This window comes from Poecilia reticulata, chromosome 5 (assembly GCF_904066995.2).
Source record: "Poecilia reticulata chromosome 5, P_reticulata-male-v2, whole genome shotgun sequence".
In the NCBI taxonomy this organism is placed as follows: Eukaryota; Metazoa; Chordata; class Actinopteri; order Cyprinodontiformes; family Poeciliidae; genus Poecilia; species Poecilia reticulata.
The window spans coordinates 18,010,040-18,034,335 of NC_088834.1; the positions used below are offsets into that span (position 1 = coordinate 18,010,040).

Consider the following 24,296-nt stretch of genomic DNA (forward strand, 5'->3'; position numbering starts at 1 on the left):
ACACATTCAGATGGACATTTAAGTCTCTCCAAAGAGGAAAATCAACGTGAGCAGCACTGGCAGGGACGTCTTATTTATTGTGCTACAAGGTCACAAATTCAACAGCCAGTGACCTTGACACATCTCCTGACAGAGTGCTCAGCAGAGTGAAAAATGCTCCTTAGCTTCGTAAGCACGGCTCGGGACCTGTGAATCTGTTCAGCTAGCGGCTTCACAGGAAATCCCTACGTGTTGCAGCAAATGTGAAACGGGTCTTAAAGTCTCCCCCCCCCAAAGTGGAGGGGCGCCGATCATAAAACCAAGCCCCTTATATCCAGTCATGTCTTCCTCTGAGGGAGATCAAGCAAGTGTGCGTAATGCGTTTTAGGGCAAAGATGGAAGGAGGCGCAGTTGGGAAATCTCACTGAATTACAAAACGCGCGTTCACCCTTGAGGAATTTCAGGTCGTCCTTGTGAAACGCTACCCATGCACACCACCAACCCCTCCACCCACACCTCCTCCTCCTGCCTCCCTGTCTCCTCCTCCCCTCCCAACAAACCCCACTTCTCTCCATCCTCTCTGCCTGCCCTCCCCTCCCCGTGCGGATCGCCGTATTGGTCGCTGGGATGGAGCGACTGCGCTCCAGCGTGCCGTTAGCGCACGATCATGCCTGCGGCCGGTCCGTGTATGGGATGCTGTGCAAGTCCGCGGCTTGCGAGAGGGACAGGTGTTGGGGTGCCGTGTTTAAAGAAACGCTTCAAAAACAGGGGGAATTAGTGGGTTAGTGAGCGGACGGCAACACTGTAGCGGCTGTAGCGCTCTGCATCTGCAGGCGCGGAGGGTTTCCCCCCCTCCCGCTGTAATATTTATGACAAAACGGAGGCGAAATATTCCGGTCACGTTTTTGGCTGACAGCCGGCTGTCCTGGAGAGCGCTGGAGTGGATCGAGGGTCCAGTGCTGGAGAAGGCGCAGCGCACCGACACCTGCAGTACGATGTAAAGGGAATTCCCACGAACAAAACTGGTAAGTTTAACACTTTGTCTTTGCCACTTCTTCTCATGAGACAAATTTTCTCTCTCTCTCTTTCTCTGTCTCTCTCTCTATTATAAGCAACATTAATCCGCTTAAGGCTACTGCAATTTTTTCTTTACATAAAGTCTTATCGTCATTCTGATATGCAAATATGCATTTTGCACATTTGAACTGGGAAACTATGTGAAAGATTCAATGTTATAAAATAGCCACTGTAAGGACAATTCTGTGTAATTTGACACAAACAGTTGCGGGGAGACCTATGCAACTGTTGGGACTGCGAACGAGGGGAAGCAACAACATAATCAACAGACTTTCAATGAGGCCTTTAATAACCTCGCTTTCATTTACAGACGAAACAATTAATTGGTTTGCCAAAAAACTCTGAGAAAATAGGGACATTTCCAAAAAAAAAACGTCTTTTGGACATATCCACAAGTAAAGGTACAAAGGGTCCATTTCCAGCATCCTTTAGTTTCATGCATTCGCTACGCGACGCTTACCATGGTCGTGGTTCCTCTGATCGTTTTAATTGCAGCGTCTCCATCAGCGTGTTTTCATGTTCGATGTTTTTGGGCTCATGAAAGTGCTCGGCCCTGCACCTCTGTGGCTGTAGTTGAGCTAATATAGCACATGAGATCAAGACTTCACTGTAGTTATGTACCTGTAACAGTAAAGTCAGCGCCAGAGGCTGTTCGTGCAGAAATGCTGCCCCATTTTTGCACACAGAATATAGTGGGTATGCAAAAGGAACTTTTTCTTTCTGTTTTGTAGAAACTCAGATGTACATATATATTTTTAACAAATATAAAGCTATATTTTTATGGCAATCTCAATACGAGATGATGCTCATTCTGAAAAGCTCAAAATGCTCATCTTTGTTGTGTTTCAGACGATCAGATGGAGTCCAGATTTCTTAAAAACACCAGCGAATGTTACTTGCTGTTGAATTTGGAACCTCAAATCAGAATCCAACTTCCACATCATTAAACAATCCATTGACTGGACGTCACTAAAAGCAAAGCATGGCAAAAACTACCATTTTGTTCAGCCCCAAATGATGGATCACTTTTTCCCATGCTCTGATGTCACCCTCTAACAGGTTGACACCCTGGGTTGTGTGCCAGATTGCCTATGTTAATGGCCACCACTGTTCAGTGTCACTGCAGAATGTATTATAAGTTTCCTTTTAATGGTGTTCGTAGCTGTTCTGAGGCAAAAGCAGAGTATGCAGCTTCCCCTGTATGAGGGCCTTGTGCATAATTGAAATCTCATTTGAATGTTTGACAAATGTGCCAGATGTGGAATAAATGTCATGAAATCTTTTATTTGACATTTACATTAACACTCCTGCTGTGAGGGTCACAGTACATACAATAGTGATCAGTTTTTATGTTGCAGTTTGGGACGTTAACAATAAAATTGGCCCCTACTTGTAATGAAGTCACTTTGTTGTCCAAAAACTGCCAGACCAAATAAGTACATTACAGGAATAAATCAATTTACTGAACATAACTTTGCACTGAGACAAAATGTGTGGGATAAATAAATCAGAGTGGTATAGTTATAAACAAATAGCATCTAATAAATAAATAAACATTGCATCCCAGGACTAATTAACACATAAATAATATGAAGATAGATATTCTGCCACAGAGTTAATTTACAAAATGTATTATTTAATGGGCTGACAGATTAACTATAAAACGAGAGAGGTTACATGCAGAAAGCTAAAACATTTAAACATAAACAATAGAAGCGGCTTGATTCGTTTGTGGTTTTACCGAAGGTAGACATCCCATTCTTATCAGGACTTCCTTCAACCTCAAGTCGTATCCTTAGAAATTATTTTAGATACCAAAAGCTGTGTTGAAATCTTTCATTTATGTTGTGTTTCTTGCTCTGCAGCTCTGTATTATTATTTTGTTTGTTTTGCACTTGGTCTCCACTGCCTTTCTTATCTGCTGCAGAATGGTTTAATACAGATCTTGTAGTGTAGGTTGTACAATAACAACAAGTTTGGTCTGCAGTGTTTTGTGAAGCGCATCCCACTGCAGAGAAACGTCGCACCTGCAAAGCTAGGTCATATAAAGTGAATAAATTGCTTTAGTTTTCATACCTCGGCCTTTTAAAATCCAGTGATTTAGTTTAGATCTTGAGAAACATAATTTTTACTAGCAAGTCTTTTATGCATCTATTGTTCATACCTGCTTATTCTTGCTGGAGGGTTTTCTCCAGCAGCCATTGGGCACTGTGATACAATACGTTTTGGACTGTAAGAGGAAGCTGGAGTACCCAGAGAGGATAGATTGACACCCGGCTGGAGTTTAGCTCCAAGACAACAGTGCCATTAACTGCTGCAGCCTATAAAGAACTTCAAACCAAACTATAACTGTGAAAATCGATTCTTTGCATTGTATTTTTTATTTTTTTTGCTAGATGGTGGAGTACATACTAGCAGTTCTAAGAAATATTGTGCCATGTATGATCATTAATTATTTATAGAAGGACCGGAGGCAATGTCACAATGTTTGTGTGAGAAAAAGAGCAGGCAGCGCTACACAGCTCCGCAGTTAAGTAGGATTTCACTAATATTTCAAAACAAAGACGAGAATATTTGAATTCATGTTTTTACTTTTTTTAAGGCTTAGCAAAAATCTGTATGAGTAGTGAGATCACTGTATCTCACTAAGATTGCCAACATTTTCTAGTCCAGCCTGTCCGGCGACAGAGAGAGTTTGTGTTTATTCTCACTTAATTTCTGAACAACTTGGTGTCAATTAAAATGGCTCTTAGTCTCATTTATTCTGTTACAACTTCCACACTAGAAAAATGTGGTTATTATGACCTGATTTCATTTGTATGGTGTCTCAGTTGATTGGAAAACAATCTGTTTTATACCACACAGCTGCCAGCAGGACCACTCAATCTAAGAACTGTACAGTACCACTTAGAAGTAAATTTTTATTACAGTTGCATATTATCATCATCAACATTTATTTCTTGTAATTTAATTTTTTTTTTTTTAAATCAACCGATTCCAGTAACTAGCTAACGTCTTGGTATGTACCGAGTACAAACATTCAAAACTCTGACATTGTGATTAAGAATATCTGAAGGTGTTGATCCGCACTGAGATACGTCCCAATGTTTTTCCCATTCTCACTCTCATTAGAGGGTTAGCCCGTGTGTTTGCTTTGCATATGGGTCATTGTATGTTTGCATCTAAAAATGTATTTATAGACGAGCTTTGATGCCGCTGGTGGGGGGAAATATTCCGCCACACGCGTGTCACTCTCTTACTAAAAGCGGCAGCACAGTTGAGGGAAGCTGTCACATTTGGTTTTGGCGCGGTGAGAAACAGGAGTACTGTACCTCTGATGTGACGTGCTGATTGAGAGGTCTTATTTACTTTTTCAGATGACAATGTCAAGACGGTTGTCAGGGAATTTTTTAGGATTCCAGCGTGAAAAGCATGCAAGGTTCTCCAAATAATCCTGCATGCACTTTGACTGAAAATGTGATATAAAAAATTTATTCTTTCTTTTACCTTTTTGCATCGTTTTTCTTATCATCTTTCCAGTTTTCTGAGGCTCTTAACCACTTAGAATATAGGTTAGGTAAAGTTGGAGGACATTAGTGAAGAAACGGCATCATGAAGAACAAGGAACAAAGTGGACAGGTCAGGGATAAGAGCTTAAGAGTTACATTAACTAAGAGGCCAGGCAAGGAGAGTATTAATCAAAGAAGCACCCAAGATTCATGGTAACCAAGAGGCTGCAGGTTACCATGAACCTGCAGCTTCACCCTCTTGGTGGAGCTGCAGAAATCCACAGCTCAGGTGGGAGAATCTGTTGGCTTGTCAACTATTGGGAATGCACCCGATACTTCTGGCCTCTGTTAAAATGTCACAATTTCTGCATTACTGACTGAAAAACCATAAGAAGTCCCCTCTAAAGTTTACCACAAGTCATATAAAAAACACAACAAACACCATGGAAAAAGATGTTCTCACCAGAGATGACCAAAATTTAGCTTTTTGGCCTACATACAAAAACGTAGTGTGATGGAAGAAAACCGATAACAATCTGACACACAGCATCCCCATCATGAAACATGGTGGTGGCAGCATCATGCTTTCAGCAGGACGGGTAGTCTGGTCAGATTGGACGCTCTGTAGTAACGGTAAATTGTTGAAGAAAATGTGCTAGAAGCAAAAGTCCTGAGTCTGATGTGTAGATTCAGCCTCTGGGAGGACGCAGAGAGAGATGCAACAAAGTGTAGCTGGTAAATTGACCAAATTTTAAAACATTTAGGGGTTTTGAGTCTTTTTGCATGCACTCTTGGTTTTTTTTGTCGAGATTTAAACTTAAATGCATCCTCCTCTTTTCTTAAAACGTGGTAATAAAGTAGCACGATAACAATCCACCCTAGGATAGAATAGAAAAGTAAAAACTCAATCAGCCACAGTAATTGACTTGTCTGCAGATGTATTGATTACTGATGACGGAAAAAGCCCGTTCCTCTTTACATTGTTCACTGTGTGAAATGACTTGACCCTTAACTTTATTTTCAAACCCAGCACAGTAAATACTAGTGTTGCTTTCAAATTTGCATCAGCAGAGGAAAGCAAAAATCTCAAAGCAGATCTTCCCTCTAGATGGGATATAAAAGAATAAGGGTGATGGTGAGAGTAGTGCTCAGGAAGAGCAGACAGAGGGAGGATACAATGCATCATTAGAAGAGCAGAAAACTGGAGTAGTCATGAGAGGAAAGCGGTAATAAGAGAGGAAGGAGAAAACATGCGCAGGAAAACCTGCATCCACTTTCCTGGCCATGTTCTAGATATGATCTTAATATTTCAACATGCACATTGTGATGCTGCTCAGTCACCTGCTGCAAAAGTGGCAAACTGACAGCCATAAGATGAATACAAATGTGAACCTAATTTATGTTACGCCTCCTGGAGTGTTTCATTTAAAAGTCCCTTCATGCAGAATAAAAAAAAAAAAGAATCCCTCGGTGCTATTTGTGCACAATCATGTCCCGCACATGTTGTTCACCCCCTCAGAGTTAAAGTTAAACCCCTCACCTGCCATTATGTAATAATATGATAGTTGATGGCCCTGCAGTGAAGCTCTCGTCTCCTGGCCAATGATGTCCTGTCTACGGGAGATAAATGGCATTAATTGAGATCTAATTGCCCTCCAGAGTCAAATAGCTTAATCATTTCAACCTGATACTGACTACTTCTGCATTCTCTCATCTTTTTTCTTTTCATCAGCTCAATTTTCTCCATTGCTCTTTTTGATTGGCCATAAAACATCTTTCTCCCAAACCTCTTTATCTGCTAAAACTTAGTCATTCGTAGACGTCGGGTGTGAGCGCGTTCCAGAAATCTGGTGCATAGAGATTCTCCTTTTCTCTGCAGACTCTGAATGAAAACAGTGTCTAATTAATTTTAAGCTGAAGGTTAGCTCTGCATGAGCCCAAAACTGTCCTGATTACCATTGATTTTTCTTTTTCTATCTGTGCAACAGAGTTACTAGTCGAGTCAGAGTTAATGCTTGGAGTTTTCTCTGTTGTGCCGTGGCGTGACGATCCCATCGGGCCCTTCTGTTTGCCCGTGCACAAACATGAAACAGTGCTACACGTATTCCTGCGGATGATTTGACACAACTCCACTAATCTACTACTCAAATGAGCCGAGAAAAGCAGTAATCTGCTGAGAGGGTTCTGTTGAAAATCAATACGTTTAGAAAGAGTCTTTGTTTACAACATGGGCTGCACAGAACACAATTACACAGCTTCATCTTTATATAAACCAATTTAAGACAACTGCTTTCCGCTTTTGCTATCCAAGTTGTCAGAAAGAACTTCAATTTTGCTCTCTCCTGAATTTGGCCAGAGGCATAAGCAAACTAAGGGGCAACTCAGACCTGCAGGGGCTTCAAAGGCCACTGAATTTTAACACTGACGGTCAAAACTTGCTATTTTCTTCTTCTCTGCAGCTGTCATGTTTTGTAGCAGTATTCTAACAAAACAAAAAAAACGTTATCATTAAGCAATTCTCACATGTACAAAAGAAAAGCTTCACAGTCTCGTCGTTTCACTCCATCTATCTATGAGTCGACCTGGAAAATATTTGTAAAAAGCCATGAAGCAAATGTCGATTTTTATTTCAGGTGCATGAACTTACAGAAAACGTAGGAAAATCCAAACTTTAGTTATGAACCATTTCTAAAAATTAAGATTGCTTTTGATCTCAGTTTTTTTGAGGGCCACCATGGCGAAAAATCTCCTAAGCTCACTGTTAGACCTACTATTTTTAAGAAGTACATGGGCTTTTTCCTGCCCTTGCATCTAAAACAAACATGTAGAGAGGATTCTGGTGAATTCTACTGGGAATTTAAATTTGTGTGCTTTTCTGCAATGAGACCAACCCAGAGGTTTTCTGCAGCAAACACTCCAGGAGAGTTTGGTGGTCAGGGAAGGGTAAATATTTGCCTACTGCTAAGTATGGTGGAGGATCTGTGATGCTGCGATCCTGCTTCTCTTTAGCAAACCCTGAGAGCCTTGTTAGAGTCCAGGACATTATGGGTTATTGAAAATAAAACCCTGTGCTGTAAATAAAATAAAGTTCTCATTGGGATATTCAAAATGTTATTAATCCAAAGCATTTTTGCCAAATCGATCAATCAATCACCAGACACAAACTCAACTTTCATCCTTAGCCATCTCAGCCCTCAGACCTAAATCTATTGGAAAGCTGTAGGATGAGCTGAAGAGGAGACAGTGTAACAGAGGATCCAGGACTTTGGATAATGTAGAAAGATTGTTTGAAAAGGAATCGTCAAAGATTCCTCTGTACGCTCCAACGTAATGAAACGTTGTCGGAGGAGACTAAGTGTAGTCCTTGACCAAAAGGGGCTTGTAGTATAAAGTACTGCCGGCAGAGTGAAAATAACAACCAATGGGAAGAGCTTTTGTCCACTTACTGAAAAAAATTACTTACTGTTGGATTGCTGTATATTTTTCATAGTGAGATAATGCAGTTGCAATAAAAGATGAATAGACTTGCAGGTTTTTTTGTTGTTGTTGTCGTTGTGTTGCAGTGGACTTAGCTCCGTTATCTAATTTTTAAAATCTTAGCCTGTCATTCCATGCAACAGTTATGTTTGTTGCCAGCTGCAGCATAAAAAAACGACACAATAGAACTAACCATGATCATTTTTATTAGCAAAGGAATCTAAACTGACTGAGCAGCTTAGCATTCCCAGTTGTAAGAAACCCAGAAAAGCAGCAAAAAGTTGAGAAATGTCTCCTGCTTTTCTCTTATATTTTCTCTTATCTTTAAAACTTTCATTGGGGGATTCGTGTTAAAAAAAACAAACAATTTAGCAAATTGGTTTGATAAAAAAACACATTATTGATCAGGACTTTATTGTCGAGGAGAGAAAAGTAAAGTTTCCCCGTTATCTGCTCCCATCCCTTGTCTGTGGGAGACTTCCAGTGATTGTGTCTGCGTGCGCTCAGTGCAGCGTATGTGCTCAGGTCAAAGCTACTGCCAGGTGTTGCCATCCAGCTGCTGGTTCGCTGCTCTGTCACAAGAGAACCATTAAAACGGTGGCAGCCCTCTCTATGTGAAGCGACTATTTATTCACAGCATTCCAGCACAAAGCAAATCAACACAGGTGGGAAGCGGTACACAGGCCATTTCGCTCTGATGATTGCATCCAGACAATTAATTTACCTCCTAATAGAAAGTGCTATTTGATTTAATTCAGAGTTTAGTAAGGCCACAGCTTGTAAGGAGTTTGACATGGATAGATGGTGGCAGACGTCGCTAATCCAGAACAAATGCGCGTAAAAATAAAAATGTTATTTAGTGGTTTAAAAACAAACACAATGGATGCTGATTTATCCCTCCAGTTTATTCTGCTTCTTTTTTTGTCTTACATCTACACTAATCGTTGCTATTTTCTACAATACTATGCCATTTTAGACATCATTTATCTTCATTTCACAAGCTTTCGCTCCGGGATTTCTTTTTTGTTTCAAAGAGCGGTGATTGCATGACAGCCTTGATGAGTGCATATTGATGGGACATGCGTTTAATAGCAAAATGATGTAGCCAGGACGTCACTGGTGGATGGAGGGTGCAGAGGGGTGTCTATAAAAATGGCAGAGCTAAATTCGATCCACTGAGCACACTGTCAGGTGGTAATGATGCTTCATGCTGGTTCAAAGCTGTCTAGGGAGCAATGTTTCTATTTCTATGCATAGCCATGCTGGCTGTAGTAATTAACCTGTCCATTGCTTCTTTACTGATGTTCTGGTTTTGCATCTGCCTGTCAGAATAAAACATACAAGCATGCAGCTATGAATAGCATTGTAAGAAAACAATTGATGCCTTTAAGGTACAAGTTTTATGAAAAATTAGAGATATTTTGAGAAATGAGCAGCTGAGTGGCTTTCAGTCTGACTTGCTGCTCAGAAACTCAGATATCCAATTTTTTCTGATCGGTGAAAGCACCACAGTGAGCGCCACCTGACTGCTGACTATAACGCTCTTTGGTGTAGAGGTTGTTACCCAGTGAAGAAGGTAACAACCTCTTGTTACATTCATAACCATGGCAAAACATTCACACCTTTTAACAAAAAAAACTGATTTGCATTAAAACTAATACAATTTCTGAGGTGTTTGATTTAGTTTGGCATTTTCTTTTTGGTTTAACTTTCTGTTTGGTCTTTTATTCAGTTGAAGTCTGATCATGTTGTCAACATAAGTTTTTTTTTTTTTTTTGTTTTGTAAATGCAGTGTCCAGGGTTTCTTCCTTTGAAGCACCTTGTTGATACTGAAAATAATTAAAAAAAGAGTCATGTCACTTCCTTCTCCTTTGTACAGCCATGTTTCCTCTTTGAGAATGTCCGAATTGAATTAGTCAAAAACCCTCTGGGTTGTTCAATGCAATAAAAGCACTGAGTAAGCAATTTGTTTTATAGTTATCACTTATTTAAATATTGTTGCAGCAAAAGTAAGCAGATGTAAAATGTGGCAGCTGATCTCTGATTTGTTGTAAAGATACCAAAGTCAAACACCTCCACTAAAGTAAACATAACTTCATCAAATTTTCAAGTGCTCTTTTATTTAATATTCCTAATTTATTTCATAGTTTTTTATTCATGAACTAATATGTCAACTTTATACATTACAGTATCTAACTTGGTCCAAAAACACAGGAATGGTTTAATAAAAATTCCTACACAGTAAAGTAACTTCTGCAATTCATCCACGTAGTGAGAGTGAGAATTTCCTTAGATAACAGGAAGGTTTACATATAACAGATTTTAGTTATGGTGCTTGTCGGATTTGGAAAGTTGACAGTCTTTGTTAAAACCTCAGTCTTAAAGGGAACACACATAAATAATTATGTTTTTGAGACTTTAACCTTGCTAACTTTTCTAAGCGCTGATTAAAGAAGCTAAAGACAGTCTAAATGTCAATCCTGTAATCATTTTGCTTTTTTTTTTTTTGTCTTTGCAACATGTTTCCTTACATGGCGGCCTAGTTCCTTCTTAATTGAGCGTTCAGGGAGAAACTACAAAACATCATTTACTTCTCTTCTTAAATCTGCTCATATCTACTTGAGGACCCAACTGAGTCAGCTTAAATTGCTACAGGCAGCACAAAGATTTTTTTTTAAAACCCAGAGATCATAATCAGCCGCAAATTTCTGATTGGTTCAGGTCTATTAAAGATCCCTGTGGGAAGTGACATGAACATATTGCAAAGTCTCAAACCTCAAAGCCATATGCTGGTTTCTAAATAAATGGTGAAAAGGGAAGGCAAAAGGGTGCAAGTGGGACTGTTCAAAAGAGAGATGGATTGTGGCGGTGAGCAGGGAACAAACATTCCTCTCCACTGAGCACACGACTCGGCATCCATCTGCGCACCCCTAAGCCTTCCTTCCATCCATCATTCCCTCATTGCACCTTCATCTTGTTTTATCTGTGCCCACTCCAACCTCCAATCCCGGCTCTTCCTAACTTGTCTCGCGGGGATAAGTGTGGATGGGGATTTGGCCATTTCCTGAGCACAAAACATGTCGTTCACCTCGAAAAGCAATCCATCTTGTGTTGGATCTGCAGGGAGCAGGCATGCAGGGAGCGAGTGCAGAGGGGCGGGAGGTGGGTGGCTGTGTGGGTGAATGGCAGCTACCAGTAGCATTGTGAAATCCGTGTCGCTGGCGGGATCAGCAGGATTTCTTATAGCGCATGTGAAAACTTTGCAGTGCTAACGGTTGTTTGGCCTCATGAATAGTAGCAGGGAAGGTGTTGAGCTGGAACATGTGACGAGCCGTCTGAGCTCGTCTGCTTGTCACATTTTGAGCAGCCGCACTGCTGAGAATCAACAGCAGGTCTTGATCTGAAAAACATTAGATGAAGATGTAGTTGCTCTTACTGAGCCTGGTCTGCCGCTCGCATTTCCAGGCTGGTTTGTTGGACGTCTGCCAGGGATGAAGGCTGCCCAGCTGGGGGGCCGCTCAGCGTTAGCGCTGTGAGATGAATGGGGCTGGAGAAATTAAGGCTTTGATCAATTGTTTCACTGCGGACTTTAGGAATACCTAAAACAGCCATGAGTCAGCGCTCTGTGTAAACCATCAACCTCTTTGCTTTCTCCCTGTTTTTTTCTCCTTCCCTCAAGTCAGACTTCTTCTGATTTGGCTCGCCTCCGTCTCTCCTCTGCGTCCCTTTCTTTCCCAAATGTCATCTCTGGGTGACAGTGCCGTAGTATCAAAGAGCAAAGCCTTCTCATCTTTTTGTTCTGACATATCACAGCTTTACAAGAAAAGGGAGGCAATTTTCCACAGACATTAGGCTGAAGAAGCCATAAAACCGCTGATGTACTTCTGTCTTTACAGCCAATGTCCTGTTAGGAAAGGGACGAAAACAGCTATACAAACACTGAATCATTTGAGCTAATTCTACATATTTATGTGGTTGTTAAAGTTTGTCTGTTGCTGTTAGGATGATTAGTTGAATGGCTCAGTAAAGATTGATGGTGTGCATGAAAGTACTACATGATCTGGGATGTGACCCAGCTTCAAAATGATTAACTTCTGTTGTTGATCCAAATCCAGGCTCTCCATGTTCATCCCTGGAGTCTGGGAATACTCTTGTTGTCCTCACCTAAACACTCCTGACAATTTCCATCCATCAGGTTAACCTAAGAGCAGAGATTTACCATTAGAAAGTAGATGACTTTGTATGCAGTGATGTGCAAAAGTATTCCTACCCCTTTTTTCTTTTTTCTTTTTTTTTTTTCTACCATGACAATCTCAAACTTTGGTTTATTGGACAGATTTTGTATGTGGAAAACCAATAAGTGGTGCATTTAAAAAATATTTAAGTGTAAAGAAAAATCAAAAGTCTGGGATGCATTTGTATTCAGCCTACTCTATTATGATCCCCAACACTTCATAAGTCACAGAATTTGTAATTAGCTGTGTGTATTTTAATCTAGTTTTTTAGGGGACATTATAGAAAATTGCATCTTAATGACCAAGAAACACACTTGAAAGGCTAGAAATAAAGTTGTAGATTCACTTAAATCAAAAGTGGCGAAACTTTGGACAAACTTTTGAACAGCCCTGAGAACAATGTTCAAAATGATGAAGAGTCAGGTGGTCTGGTAAAGTTGGACTGCAGATGAACTTTTTGTCCCACAATCAGACAAAAAACCACATCACCCTCTACCTGTCCCCTCCCTCCCATCAAACACACACTACCCAAACTCCCACTCCAATGTGAGCCCCAAAGCTGGGAGAGACATTTAAAAATGTAATTACAGCAAAAGTTGGTTCCTGCAAAGTATTGGCTCACAAAGATATTTAAATTGTGGTCATAACACAAAATGTGCAAAAATTTAAAGGGTGTGGGTACTTCAAAGTTTTGCAAGATACTGAAACTCTGAAACTCTGAAAGGGCTTTACTTGAAAAGGAAGAAGGATTTCTGAGCACACGTATCTTTATACCTCTCAGGTCACAATTGAGTAATTAGCACCTTGTTGCAAACCTTACACACTGAAATCACGGTCCTGTCTAGACTGCCGAGACGAAAGTCTGAGCGTGCTCTCTTGAAAAGTGAAGTACTTTGAAAAGCAGCAGGCGGAAACATCGATAGGTGGTAGCAGCTCAACAGACAGTGCTTACAACAAAATATTTCATAAGGCCTCTCTGCTTCGTTACAGAAGAGAAAGACTCTTTGGTAACACTATTTGAAGGGGTGTGGATAAGACTGACATGACACTGTCATAAACATGACAAAACATCTGTCATGAACATAAAAAAGTCTTTATGAATGTTTGACAGTTGTCATGAAGTGTCATTCGGTAAATAATGACACTTTTAATACAAAGTTGCTCTAAAAGTTGCATTAAAAGTCCATTAAAAATGCCAACTTTGCATGATTTTGTAAATTATGATAATTTAATGAAAAGTTGGCATTTTTAATGGATGAATGTTTATCAGAAAGGTGCTGATCATAAACTGTTGCTTCGTGTAAGGGCAAGTTTACCTCTGCTGACCAAGGTGTAATTAAGGAAATAAATGACACACAACAAAAGAGAGTTTGACCAAAGATGCAAGTTTTATTTTGAAATGTTATTTTTCTGATGCACATTATTTTTTCTTAGCATTGTCTTTATATAAAGCTGTGCTGCTGTGTTGTTATCTTTGGCATTATATTCACTGGAGGACCTAATCCTCTCATTTACCCTTGCTCCGTAATGTTTGTTATTCTACCAAGCAGTGGAAGTATGTCAAAAAGCTCCTTGCACGGCATTGTGTTAGGAGCTACCTGAACAAAAGTGGGTTTTTCTGTTTGTCTTTTGGCTCAGAGGACGTAATCAAGCCTCGAGCAGGAAACGTATTGTCTGACTCAGGAGTGCAAATTAAACACAGGCATGGCTTGTGTGTAGGGGTGTGCAGGGCGAACACAATCCTGCCAGAGAAAAGAAAGCAAAAAGAAGCAGGCTGAACTTTTCACACTTGAACACACAATCTGCTTTAGTGTTTACCCCCGTTATATTGTGAAAAGAAGCTCGACAACTTGTCATCTCCTGCTGGACACCTATAATAACCCTGGCAGCAGGGTGCTGGGCTCTGCCAGCTCATTGTTTTAGACCAAATCACAGAATCCTCACTAAATCAGACACCAAATGTGATGGAGAAAAACAAAAGAGAAAAACATCTGCAAAGTCAAAGTAAAGTCTTTATGCACTGAGCAAACCAGTCAGTATATTTATGCTTTGGACACAGGATGTTAAATGAAGTTGTTTACTGAGGTAATGCTTACATCTATTCACACAAAACCTTAGTCACATTCAAATCTGAGAAGATCCGAGTCTTCTGGAAACATTTCATTTCCTGTTGGGGATGGGCTGGTCGATTCCAGCCCATGTATCCCAGCAAAGCCTCTTCCAGGCTGTCATACATTATTTTAACCTTTACCTGCATGATGGAAACCTCCCTCCTAAAACGCAGTATGTTTGGATCATAGTTCCGAAAGTAAAAACTTGTTCTGTTCTTGCCTGAAGTCTCTCCTGACCTTTTTCTTTCTCTCTAATGTGAAAATCACAGGCCTGATTGTAATTTACAGCACAGGAGTTTCACCTTGTTTCCAGCAATTTTCTGTTGTCACAACTCACTCTGAAGCGTGCCTTCTTGGGGAACCAACCTCCCTGAAGACAGAGCCTGATTACAACAAGCACACAACAGTAACAAGGCAAACTTGGTTTAAAAAAAAAGAAAGAAAAAGAGAAAGATTTATGAAGGCTACAGAGTAATTTCTACATCTTTGTTTCCTGCGCAATAGGATTGCAGATTGCAAAATATTAGAATGATACGTTAAATTAACATTGCTATTTAAAGATTTGCCTGAAAGGCACAAAACCTACTGAAGCTCACCGCTCTGTGAACACTTAGATTTTATTGCTCCTCTGTAGAATATTGTGACTTTTCCCGCCTGCTGGTCAGAGTCACAGCTGCTGTTATGAAGGGCATTTACTCTTGCTGAAAGCTACCAGACATTTTGTTCATCATTGTTCGAGTTTCTTTGTAGCTCTTATCAGTTTATCAGAGTACTAAGTAGTCTTTATAGCGGCACTCGTTCTCAGACTTTCCCTTTTTGTGAAAGGGTAAAACGGTGTCGGTGAAAGCTGTTCTGTCTGCTCCACCCTGCAAAATCATTGCCTTGTAAACATTTGTCTTGGAAAAAGAATAATAGCGTGAATGTTACAAAGCGTTCAAATCATTTAGATGCACTTGCTACTAATATGACTATAACAATATACTTTTAAGCTCATTCAAATTGGAAAACATTAAACTATTCCAGGATATGGTAATAACTCCAGCTATTTAAAACTTTTATGATTTATTATGTTTCCCAAAGGAATTTCTTGTGGCAGTTTTTAAATTACAAATCATTGTGTGCTTTCTTCAACCACTCAGTTTTTGCATGAAACACCAAGAAATTAAGAGTATTTCCAAATTCTTGTTTCCTTTAAATGTTGTTTAATCTTTTATAATAAATGAAAATATTCATTTGTATCCATTAGAAGGGAAACCTAACCATTTTCCGTGCTTTTATAGCATATTAGCTTGTTCTTACTATTATCTTCTCACCTTATTTTGTTTGCTAACGTGCTAGAATTTGAGTTTTGGCTACGGCTATATTTATTTTTCCTTTGACAAGTATTTAGATGCACTTAGTGGCTCGTTCTAACAAAAGGACCATCAAAAATATCTAGTGCATGTATCTAATTAATCTTTTTAAGACTTGTAAAACCACATGTCCTATGACTCATGTAAGTGGTAAAATTGCTACTGGCTAGTCACAGTGGGATGTAAACGTGACGTTCTCTTTGTCTAAATTAAATTGTTGAATTGAAATAAACCAATGTTTCTCTTTTTTTATCTGCTCAGGTTGTTCATGTAGATTATAGATTAAAAAAATGTAGTTAAAAAAATTTACAAACGTTTAATGTTTTAAAGTCTTATTGTCAAGGTTGAGTATGGGATGTTAAATTAATAATATCCTCTCAGCTTGATGATGTAGTCTTTTTTATACTGATGGAGGAATATGGATAATGAAATAACATAAAGAAAAAACTTTTTACAATAGTCAAAATGAGACTATGTGACTGGCAGAGGATATGAAAGGGCTGTTTACAGGCTTCTTTTCTTCAGGCTTGTTAAAGTGGCAGATCGATGATGCTTTAAATCAATGTTCCAGCACCACTGCAAACCCCATAAAACCCATTAGTGAATTAAGATAGACCACTGCTCTGCCTTCAGGTCCTTTCCATTTGATGAATGGGAGACAGAAAAAGAAAAAACTGAAATAAAACAAACAAAAAATGGCAAACAAGAAGGTGTGAAAAACAGTGACAGTTAAAGGTAATAGCAAAGACAGGAGGTAAGAATTACTGCTTTTTGATTCAGACACTAAAGTGACCTTTACAAGGCTCCTGGGTTTTCTGCTTCCATAATTCACCCCCGTCCATTTGCCTCGCAAAAACACACAACAGGGTTAGAAATCATCCCCCCAAAAAACAATCCAGATGGGGAGGAATTACTTTGATATTTACCCTTAACCCTAACGAAGCTTTGTTGGAGAGAGTGATATATTTCAAATAGGAACAATGTTTCAGTCATTCTGCTGTAAACTCCTTTAATGCTCATATTTTTTGTTAACTTTTATTAGATTGTAACTCATAAACTTTCCATAATACTTGGAATCTTCAGGGTGAAGTTTTTAAACATTTTCCATGTTTTTTGTTAATCTTCAGCTTTTGTGGAGTAAATCCTCCAATCAAAGTGAGGTCCAAGTTAAAGGTAGAATATATTATTAAACCCCTACAAATGTTTGAAAGAAAAGAGTCAAACTGCTGCTATGTATGCATTGTGCAGTGTCATCTGGAATTGTTTTTTCAAGTTTGGAAGGATTTCATTTTGCTTTAAAGAACCTCATTGATTACATGTAAAACTTGTCACAGCTGTATCTTTATGTAGAGCTTGGCAAAACGTGAAATAGGTCATGAAAATTGGCCAAGAAGAATTGGTCCTTCATTGGTTCATTTGACTAAGTCTCTTTTCCTCTCATCGTTGATGGTTATTGTCCATTCAGTAGTCCAAACCCAACAATGCTGCTTGAAACGAGTATAAAATACAAAGATCTTCTCTGCATCAGCTCCCTCTCCATTAGTTTTTAGGATGAATTCTTTCACTTCACGTATTCTTACTTAATTTATAAAGGGGATATTCATGTTTGGTGAGGTTTCTAGATAACAGTTATGTGAATAGTTGCGTTAAATATAAAGTCCACCTCAGTTGGAATAGCCGATGAAATTGAAATTGGAGAAGCGAGAAAGGCAATCCACTCAAAATCAGCTGATGCTAATTCACATGAACAGCACTGGCAGTTGAAACACACATGACAATCAGTCCAGGGGAGATTGAGGTTCATGGTCTGGAAAAACACCTTAAAGAATAATATCGGTTTAATATCTCACATCTACAGGGTAGATTATTGTTATCTCTTCCGTGATGAACAAAGCTTACACTAAGCGTAACAACCTGTGTCAGTCATTAAACTGGAGCGAGAACAGAGTGGGAAGACATAAAATAGATGTATGAGAAAAGAATAAAAGGGATTTGTGGAGGGGGCACAGCAGTCAAGCAAGTCTGTTTCTGATAGCATTGTTTATGTGGTACTGTCTGTGGATCATTGATCCATTTGTCTTCATTGCGTCTCCATGTGTGAACTATTAGCAGCTGCAGTCCTTTGTTGGATCTTCTGTGTGGATAAAAAATGCACCATCTCCCTGACAGTCCAAAAATGTCCCTGCCTCCTCTGTTTATACTGCCGGATACTGACAGTAGCTGGGGGATGTGCTTACCAGAGCTACGAAGCAATAGCTGTTGTCACAGGCTCGGTTGTCGGTGCTGTGAGAACAAGCAGCCATAGTTAACATGTACTATGTCACTGACCTGTCAGCACTACGGATAAGCGGCTTGAATCCAGAATATTTGACAAAGCTTTAGCCTGCATGTATAGTTTCTGACCCACATAATGTATGCTGTGCAAGAATGAGTCAAGCATCCACCCACTCACTCTCTAAAGAAAGGGTTATCTTTTGCAGCAGAATCCACTGTGGTATGTGAATTAAGAGAAAAATGAGCATTGGGGTTTGTTGAAATACGAACGGGTAGGGACTTTTTCATCAATGCACAACAAAACGCGCTGAGGCCTGCATGTAAGCTACATCTTGTTCCAGAACGTCTGTAGATTATTACCACTGCAACAACAGCAGCCCTGTAAGAGATCATGGGACATACACAATAACTTCAGCTGCATGACTTCAAAAGAGCCCCAGCATCACAATCACACTCCACGTGTCAACTTGTAAATCACGACATGTTTGACTTACACTTGTAACAGTGTTATTTTTTAAAATAAACATGAAGCGCTGCTGGATCACTTTCTGTCCCTTGCTAACTTCCTTTCTGTGTATCTTCTCTGTTTTGTTTTGCAGCTACAGCCTCAGATCTGGTTATTATCTCCAACACTGCCTCATCTGAGCCAGAGCGAAAGGAAACACAGACCATGGTCAGGTTTGGCGGCTGCTGTTGCTATGCATGAAGGACCGCTGTGGTGTCAATGGAGACCGAAGGCTATCGTGACCTCCTGGAGACCAGCGATGGTCAGGGGGTAGGCCTGCTGGACGGAGGGGGAGAGGTGGGTGTGGAGGAAGGCTGGAACACACCCTATCCCGTCGGTTTCCAGGTGTCGTTGACCACTGTCCTCGTACTGGAACTCGTGTTGGGCTTCAGCAGCAACTTGACAGTACTTGTCCTCTACTGTGCTCAGTCCAACCTGGTGGATTCAGTCAGCAACCTCGTGACAGTCAACCTCCATGTGCTGGACATTCTGGTCTGCGTGCTCTGCTTGCCGTTGACTGTCGCTGTGATCCTGGTACCGGCAAATGAAAGTGGACTCAGCAGCCTGGCCACACTTTGCTGCTTCCATGAAGCTTGTGTCACATTTACAAGTGTTGCTACAGCAGTCAACGTATTGGTAATCAGTTTGGACAGATACGACATCTCAGTGCGTCCAGCCAGTCGCCTGCTGACGCCTAGGCGTGCTGCGTTACTCCTGACAGCAGTGTGGGCCGTCTCTCTGGCTGTTTTCTTCCTACCCTTCCTTGAAGGGGACTTCTTCTCTTCATCGGCTGAGGATGCTGAGGACGAGGAGCTCGAAAGGCAGAGCAATGACTCGGAACTCAACACTGGGCATACTCCCATTTTTTCTTCCATCCCTCCTTCTTTATTACCCTCCACTCCGTCCTCCTCTCCTCCGCACCACCTGCCACCAGTATGGCAAAACAGGACACTGCTGTGTGTTGGAGGGCAAGGGTATTACACGGGTATGGCAATGTATTATCACTTGTTACTCCAAGTACCCTGCTTCTTCATAGCTGTGGCAGTCATGCTTTTCACCTACTCCAGGATTCTGCAAGCCCTCAACATCCGCATTGGCTCCCACATGATGAGGAACACACGGTCAAAGGACTCCACCTGCAGGATACGCTGCAGGAGGCAGAAGAAGAAGGAACTCAGCCTGCCAACAGAAACGGTGTCCTCTAACCAAAATCAAAACCTCAGTCACCCTCCACTAATCCCCTCTGCTACCCCTACTCCAACATCACCTCCACCATTGTCTTCCATGCCTCCGGGGATGTCAGATAGTGGGGCCACAATAACTACTGTGAGCACTGCTGCAACCACCCCTATTGCGACCACCCCAGCGACCCCAGCTTCTCCAACTCCCCCTTCGGCGTCAGCTCGAACCCATGCCACCACACCTCTGCCCGCCTCGTCCATGGGTGTACAGGCCTCAGTTTCGGCTATCATCGCTTTGAGAAGGGCAGTACGCAGGCACAGGGACAGACGAGAACGTCAGCGTCGCGTCCTGAAGATGTCCCTAATCATCATATCAACCTTCATGGGCTGCTGGGCCCCTCTGTCTGCAGTCAACGTTCTGATCCTTTGCATGGGCCCCAGTGACGGCCTGGTTGAGCTGCGTCTGTGCTTTTTGGCCATGGCTTACGGGACGACCATCTTTCACCCTCTGCTTTATGCTTTCACCAGGCAGAAACTGCGGCGTGCCCTCAAAACACGCGTAAAGAAAAGGGTAGTATCGCTCCTGCAAGTAGACCCAGCTCCCAGCGGGGGGACTGTGATTCATAACTCTTGGGTCGAGGGAGGAGGCCAGAGAAAAGGTCGCAAGTCACGGGTGGAGGCTAGTGATGGCACTGATAGATGCCTCACGGAGGCAGTCAGAGAATGAGGCTGCTCTTCGAAGAGCAGTTGCATGTCTGAGAGTGCTGTTTGAGTTTAACCAACTATATGGACCTTACTAAGCTGATGGAGATGGATTGCTTGTACATTTGTGAGTGGGCGTGAGGACAAATGAGCAGCATATAGTTTACAAGGATCAGAACAGACACTTTGTCCTCCAGTGTTCGGCAGATGTGGAAAGAGGAGAGCCTCAAGCTTTTACGAGAGCCATCTTTTCGCTCTCCTTACATAAGCCCTTACAAATCCACCACTGCCAGTAGGCAAACATTATAACAAACCTTGACATGACTACTCTGATTGCTAGTGTGATCCCTTTATGTAACGTAAGGGTTAAATATCTGCAAAGACAAACAAATCAGTATTGCTCCTCCGTGCACTATTACCTGCATGTGCATGTACATATGCACAGTTTAACACACATCACACACACACGCACTTAACGCACATAATATAGTCACTATCTGTGAAAGCACACAAGTATCTACCTGCACACATGTTCTCAGTGACATTAATACTTCTGAAAGACCTTTATTTTTGTTTTCATTATTTTCATGCCTTAATTGAGTTATTTGTATATTGTCATGGTGCTGAATGTCCAGCTGTATGTTTACAACAATGTTATCAACACAGAATGAAAGTATTTGCATCAAGTGCAAAAAGTATAGCAAAGTACTGCAGCAGTCAGGGATAACATTATGACCAGATGAAGTTAATTACTCTGATTATCTCCTCGTTGCGGTACCTGCTAATTCTGGAAGACATTTACGTAGTCTATATGAAAAGACAAATATCCATTCTTGCTCACTGTCTGAGGTTAAATCAGACAAAACTTTTTGTGTTTTTTCCTTTCTTTTTTTTTACTGCTTTTTGAATTCATCAGATTTAAATTCCTGTCCTGTTTTGAAGGAAGGGTATTGTGAACTTTCCAGGCATATGGAGACAAAATTGGAAAGCATAAGGTTTTGAGTGAATTTAAAGAGGACTAAATTGCAATTGCTAAATGAAGGGGTTGTTGTAAGCGTTGTTGTTGTTTTCTTTATGTATCCAAAGTGGACCATGACTTTTGACTCTAGACTTTGACACCTTTGCTGCATGTCTTCTCCCTCTGTTGATATCCGATATCCTGTCTGATTATTGTCAATAATGACCACCAGTGAAACAAAATCTGCAGAAGAAAATGATGAAGAGAAGATAACATTCAAAAGGGTCGCCATGGCTCTGTGATTCAAATGGATCACTAAGCTATTGTTCGTTCTGATACAAAAGCTGTATATACCTATCAGGGTACCCGTCCTGGTCATAATGTTATGTCTGGGTGTAAATGATTAAAAGCGTAGAAACATAAAGTTTACATACTCTAATAAAAATTACCAGGAAAAAGCAAAAGAAAGAAATGAAGAAAAAAAACAATCAGATTCTAGTTTAATTGTAGGTTAGCAGCAGTTTTTAGAAAAATGTGTACAAAATATAGTTGAAAGGCATGTTTCTATTTTTTTTTTTTTCAGATGAGTTTTAATGGTTATGATGAAGGAGGGTTGTGTGATTGCATCAGTATGTTTGCACATTTGTAAACACTGGGTAAATGAAGACATATCTGTGTTTTAGCCAATGAATATGTGCAATAAAACACATGTAAAGCAATGACCCCCCACCCCACCTAGGGTGTGAACAAAGAGAATGCTTTGTTTTCTTTTTTCTATACGTTATAAAGTTGTTGGAAAAGGACAAAAGGAAGGGGGCTTTTTTGTCTTCTTTTTTCAAAGAGGAGGTTGCTGAATATTAAACATATATAAATAAATATGTGGGGCGTTTTTGTAACTATATGTATATGAAAATTCACTGTAACACCATTGTAACAGCATCACTACAGTTTCAAAGAGGGAATTTAAGGGCAATACTTTGTGAAATATTTCATTAAAACTGTCTGTGAAGCCAGTGCAGATTAACAGCATAAAGACGAGGAACCAAACCAATGACCTCTAACATGGGACGTCTCCTCATGTTATCTCTTAGTTGCTCTGGACGGCAGCTTTGAGGGAGCATTTTAAATGATGACAAACAGAAACAGCCTCTGGACTAAGACCTGAACACGTCACACAATATAGTCTCTCTTTCTCCTCAGGGCTTTGTGTATCATTTTCAAACTCGCTTGACAAAAAAAAAAGATAACAGCAAGCAGCCCTCAGTCAGGTGTTGTGATATGAGTGTTAGAGTAGGTTGCGGTTTTTGTCACCAAGAAGATAGAGTTGATAGAGTTCACTTGAAACTTTGTATGAACTGAAGACTTGGAGGGCTCCTATGGCTTTGGGCTTTATTCTCCTTCCACCCCACCCTTTTTACACTACTTGTGAGCCAAACAGGAAGACAATAACTCTTGTGTATCCATGTACATTTTTCAGGGATGTAAATACTTAAGTGTTTGTTTTCTGTTTTAGTCAGAAATCCCTTTTCCTTTTATCACGATCATCTGCCGGACAGAAAATCAGTCGTTGTGAAAAACTCTTAATGAGCAGGAGAGCTGTAAAGAAGAAATATGTACGTGTAGTTGTGTTAATAATGTATGTGTGTACACTGTAATTTACATTTATGACCATGTGTATAGAGAAATATTAGTATTGTAAAAGATTTATAATATGTGCTATTGTATAGAAAATAACTAAATCTGTATTAAAAAGGTCTATCTCAGTTTACTGTGTCCATCGGTGTATGTTTAACATCCATATCAGAGCTGCAGCTCATAGTATGGTACCATTTGTAAAGTTGCACAGTAAAAATTTAACAGCAATTTAAACTTTTTTTTTTCTTTACAGAAATGGATTTATACAATAATGGAAAAAAGCTCTGCTTGCAGATGAACTTGCAAATAACACAGGAAACGATGTAGTGTCCCTGGCTGGCCTGTAGGAGGCAGTGGACCATGTGCTTATTGGACAGTGAACATGATTAGTAGCCTGTAATCCATGCATCTTCCTGTTCCATAATGAGCATATTTGGTTTTAACACTCAGCAGCAGCAACACAGATAAACATGGAGGTTGACCACTGTTGTTGTTGAGCTGTCCATGGTTGAAAGAAGATCATTTTGAAATGTTTGGGTTTACACAAACATTAATTCGAATCTTGTTTCTAAAGGTTTCACTCTAGGTCCTGTTGTCAAACCTGTGCATTTAAAACACAAAGATTTTCTGTCTTCAAAGTTCAGCGTGTTGATTTCCCCAGACCTCGGTTGTAATAGTTATTTAAATTGGTATCATCTTTTTATTGTCTTAAACCAGTCTGCCAACACTCATCTGACAACAGACGACCCCTCTGCATGCTGACCTACAACCACTCCAGCAGACAGTCACTTTCATGGCCACCCACTTAAAAACATCCAGAATCTTGTCATGAATACTGTTTCCATAAAAAACTGTGAAAGAATAAGTTCCTTTCTGGAGTTCAGTGAATTACAAAGGGACACCGTGGTGGATGCCAGCTGTGCAATAAGTCCAGGCATGAAATTCCCTCACTATTAAATATTTCACGGTCAATTCTTAGAAGTATTATAACACAGAGCACAGTCACTGGATGCAGAGGCATTTAGTGGCAAAGGATCTTTAACTTTCTGCAGACTCAAAGGTTGCAAATCTCCAAACCTCATGTGATCCTCAGTTCAACGGGGTGACATCACCAGGCACTATGCAGAGTTAGATACAAAGAGTCAGATGCAGCGATGTAAAGCACAAACCTAAAGCAGTAGAGAAATGTTCACTGTCGTGGCAAGTCATAATCCATCAGAGTATCCAATATGCCACTCTGGGTTTACAGTAACGGTTCCCTAAAGAATAAATCTTACCTGTCTGACATTCTGTGGCAATTT

General features: G+C 40.4%; 1 protein-coding gene across 1 annotated transcript; it reads left to right on the top strand.

The window, feature by feature from the left end:
• The first annotated feature begins 406 nt into the window (after positions 1-406).
• LOC103465231 (G-protein coupled receptor 22) lies at positions 407-23,123 on the top strand. The gene is made up of 2 exons (XM_008409867.3): positions 407-1,004; positions 18,614-23,123. Exon 2 carries the CDS (start codon positions 18,739-18,741, stop codon positions 20,425-20,427), a length of 1,689 nt encoding a protein of 562 aa, XP_008408089.2. The 5' UTR covers positions 407-1,004; positions 18,614-18,738; the 3' UTR covers positions 20,428-23,123.
• The last annotated feature ends 1,173 nt before the right edge of the window (positions 23,124-24,296 follow it).

Excerpts from the sequence above, each read along its gene's own strand:
- LOC103465231 (XM_008409867.3), top strand. The coding sequence starts at position 18,739 with ATGGAGACCGAAGGCTATCGTGACCTCCTGGAGACCAGCGATGGTCAG.